Raw genomic sequence first — 4,113 nt, forward strand, 5'->3', positions numbered from 1 at the left:
GTTAGATACACGCACTGTGAGCGCCCTCTACTGTTAGATACACGCACGGTGAGCGCCCTCTACTGTTAGATACACGCACGGTGAGCGCCCTCTACTGTTAGATACACGCACGGTGAGCGCCCTCTACTGTTAGATACACACACAGTGAGCGCCCTCTACTGTTAGATACACGCACGGTGAGCGCCCTCTACTGTTAGATACACTCTCGATGAGCATGGATCTCTATCTATCTAGCTATCTCTCTCTCTCTCTCTCTCTCTCTCTCTCTCTCTCTCCCTCGCTCGCTCACACACACAGACGCTGGCGTATGGAGACATGAACCATGAGTGGATCGGTAACGACTGGCTGCCTAGCCTCGGACTACCTCAGTATCGCAGCGCACGCGTTAATATCTCTACTCTCTCTCTCTCTCTCCCTCGCTCGCTCACACACACAGACGCTGGCGTATGGAGACATGAACCATGAGTGGATCGGTAACGATGTGCTGCGATACTGAGGTAGTCCGAGGCTAGGCAGCCAGGAGAGAGAGAGAGAGAGAGAGATATTAACGCGCTCGCTCGCTCGCACACACAGACGCTGGCGTATGGAGACATGAACCATGAGTGGATCGGTAACGACTGGCTGCCTAGCCTCGGACTACCTCAGTATCGCAGCACATTCATGGAGTGCCTCGTGGACGCGCGCATGCTCGACCACCTCAGCAAGAAGGACCTGCGCGTACACCTGAAGATGGTCGACAGTCTTCACAGGTAAACAACAATAACAATAACAAATAAACAATAGGTAGATAGTAGGTGGGCAGGGCGCTCGTGGGTGCAGTAAACCTATGCGAAAACGCTTAGAGCGAATGTCGAAACGAATTCTTCGCTAACTGGCAAGGATATGAATGAAGGAATTTAATTATGAGAAAATCCACTGCAGTTGACGGATGTGAAATGATTTGATTGGGAGAGATTTTCAATAGAGAATGTTAATGAGGTGAAATAGCAATTATGCATATAACGATCGATTATTGCAAACAGCATCATCACTCGTCGGTTGCTAGTTCAACGTTGAGACTATTGTAATGTGGCGCCACCTGCGTGTGTGTGTATTCGCAGAACAAGCCTACAGTATGGTATCAACTGCCTGAAGAGGTTGAACTATGACAAGAAGGAGCTGGAGCGCAGGCGGGAGAACAGCGCAGCCGACATGAAGGGTACGTACAATCTCATGGCTTCATCATCCTCTTCCTCTTGCTCCTCCTCTTCTACCCCCTGCTCCCTTCCTCCCCTCCTTCTCCTCCTCTTCTACCCCCTGCTCCCCTCTTCCTCTCCTCCTCTTATCCATCTCCTCCTCCTCCTCTTCTCCATCTCCTCCTTCTCCTCCTTTTCTACCCCCTGCTTCCCTCTTCCTCCCCTCCTTCTCCTTCTCCTCTTCTACCCCATGTTCCCCTCTTCCTCCCCTCCTCTTCTTCTCCATCTCCTCCTTCTCCTCTTCTACATCTCCTCCTTCTCCTCCTTTTCTACCCACTGCTTCCCCTTCTTCTTCTCCATCTCCTCCTTTTTTTCTACCCCCTGCTCCCCCTTCTTCTTCTCCTCCTCCTCCTCCTCCTCCTCCTCCTCCTTCTCTTCTACCCCCTGCTCCCCCTTCTTCTCCTCCATCTTCTCCTCCTCTTCTACCCCCTGCTCCCCCTCCTCCTCCCCTACTTCTTCTCCTCCATCTCCTCCTCCATCTCTTCTACTCCCTGCTCCCCCTCCTCCTCCCCTCCTTCTTCTCCTCCTCCTTTTCTACCCCCCGTTCCCCCTTCTTCTTCTCCTCCTCCTCCTCCTCCTCTACCCCATGCTCTCCCTTCTTCTTCTCCTCCTCCTTTTCTACCCCCCGCTCCCCCTTCTTCTCCTCCTCTTCTTCTACTCCCTGCTCCCCCTTCTTCTTCTCCTCCTCTTCTACCCCCTGCTCCCCCTTCTTCTCCTCCTCCTCCTCTTCTACCCCCTGCACCCCTTCTTCTCCTCCTCCATCTTCTCCTCGTTTATCTCATTCTACTGTTCTTCCTTCTCCTTCCTCTTCAAGCTATGCCTATTCCTGCTCTTCCACGTCCTCTTAGTATCCCCTCAAATGCGACCCAGTTCTCTCTCTCTGTCTCTCTCTCTCTCGAGTTCTGTCTTCTCTCTGCTCTCTCTCCTCTCTCTTGCTATATTATATATATATATATATATATATATTATAATATAATATACTTTCTCGTCTCTCCCGCTCTCTCTTTCCTCTCTCGTCCCCTCTCTCTCCCCTCTCTCCCTCTCTCTCCCATCTCTCTCTCTCTCTCTCTCTCTATCTCTCTCTCTGCTCTCCTCTTCGTCTCTCTCTCCTCTCTCACTCTCATCATCACTCTCTCTCTCTCTCGTCCTCATCTCCGTCTCTTCTCTCTCTTTCGTCGCCCCTCCCTTCTCTTCCTCCTCCCCCCCTCTCTAGCTCTCCATCACTCTCTCTTCTCTCTCATCGCATCCCTCCCATCTCTCTCTCCGCTCTCATGCCCTCCGCTCTACTCGTCGTCCCCCAGATTCCCCGAGCTCTCTCTCCCATCCCTCTCTCTCTCTCTCTCCAATCCCTCGCCTCTTTCTCTCCCCCTCCGTCTCCTCCTCTCCCCCTCTCTCTCCGCGGCCTCATCTTGTCTTCCATCACTCCGCTCTGCTCTCTCTCGCATACCCCCTCCTCTCTCCGTGTCTCTTATTCCTGCTCTATATATCCTTGCCTGTCTCGTGCTTCTCTCTCATCGCCCTCCCTCTCTCTCCATTCCCTCCCTCTCTCCATCTCCCCTCTCTCTCCCCCCTCTCCCATCCCTCCCTCTCTCTTCCACCCTCCGCCCCCCGGCTGGACCCTCCCTCTCTCTCCATCCCTCTCTTATCCCCCCCCTCTTCGCCAACATCCTGGCTCCATCGCTTGGCCACCCCTCCTTCTCCTCTGCTCTCCTCCCCCTATCTCTCCCCTCTCTCTCTCTCCTCGCTCTTGGTCCAGTGACCGGTGGCGCCCTGCTTCTCTCTCCATCTCTCCCTCTCTCTCTCTCTCCCTCCACCCCTCTTTCTCTCTCACCCTTTCTCCACCCTTGTCTTTCTACCTTTTCTCTCTTCGATTCCTCCTCTCTCTCCATCCGCTCTCTCCCTTCTCTCCCCCACTCCCTCTCCCTCTCTCGGCATCCCTCCCCTCTCTCCAGCCCTCCCCTCTCTCTCCCCCCTCTCTCCACACTCTTGCTCTCCCACCCCCTATCTCTCATTCTCCATCCCTCCCTATCTCTCTCTCTCCCTCACCCGCTCCTCTCCTTCCACCTCTCCTCTCCTCTCTCTTCTATCCCTCTTTCCTTCCCCCCTCCCTCTCTCCGCCCCTCTCTCTCCATCCCTCCTCTGCTCCATCCCTCTCTCTCTGGCCCCCCTCCTCTCTCTCGGCCCCCCTTCTCTCTCTTCTTATCCTCCCCCTCTCTCCACCCCCTCTCCCCTCTTTCTCTCTCTCTGACGATGAATCGTCTCTCTCTCTCGCTCGTTGCAGACGTGCTGGTGTGGACAAACGAGCGAGTCATCAAGTGGGTGAACTCGATCGGGCTGCGTGAGTTTGCGGGCAACCTCAGGGAGTCGGGCGTGCACGGGGCGCTCAATCGGCGCTCGACGAGAGCTTCAACGCCGACAGCATGGCGCTCGCGCTGCAGGTGCCCAAATCAGAACGCGCAGGTGAGTGTGCGCGGCCGCACCCGGCTGCGTCGCGCCGCGTCAACACATTGCTCGTTGCTGGTCACAATAGATCGACCTGAACGATCTATCGTCACATAGACGACCTACGTATCATATGTCACCAAATTAGATGGCGTCGGTCGATCTATGTGAGCGATAGTCGTCGTGTCGTCTATGCTGACGGATAGATCGTCGTGTCGATCATGTGCCACTAGATCGTCCGTGCTCGATCTATGTGACGATAGATCGTCAGGTCGATCTATGTGACGATAGATGCGGGTTGATCTGATGTGACTTGATAGATCGTCGTGGGTGCCGACTCTATGTGACCGATAAGATCGTCAATGGTCGATCTATGTGACGATAGATTTGTCCGGTCGATCTATGTACGATAGATTCGTCGGTCGATCTATGTGAC

General features: G+C 54.3%; 1 protein-coding gene across 1 annotated transcript in view; it reads left to right on the forward strand.

Annotated features, from left to right (window-relative positions):
• The first annotated feature begins 557 nt into the window (after positions 1-557).
• Positions 558-4,113, forward strand: part of LOC106808033 (liprin-alpha-4-like) — a 6,876-nt gene continuing 3,320 nt past the window's right edge. Inside the window, 4 exon segments of the mRNA XM_014810581.1 lie at positions 558-749; positions 1,101-1,198; positions 3,517-3,620; positions 3,623-3,695. Coding sequence (XP_014666067.1) covers positions 592-749; positions 1,101-1,198; positions 3,517-3,620; positions 3,623-3,695 — 433 coding nt within the window. The 5' untranslated portion in view covers positions 558-591.

The sequence above is a fragment of the Priapulus caudatus genome, unplaced genomic scaffold, assembly GCF_000485595.1.
Source record: "Priapulus caudatus unplaced genomic scaffold, Priapulus_caudatus-5.0.1 Scaffold250, whole genome shotgun sequence".
In the NCBI taxonomy this organism is placed as follows: Eukaryota; Metazoa; Priapulida; class Priapulimorpha; order Priapulimorphida; family Priapulidae; genus Priapulus; species Priapulus caudatus.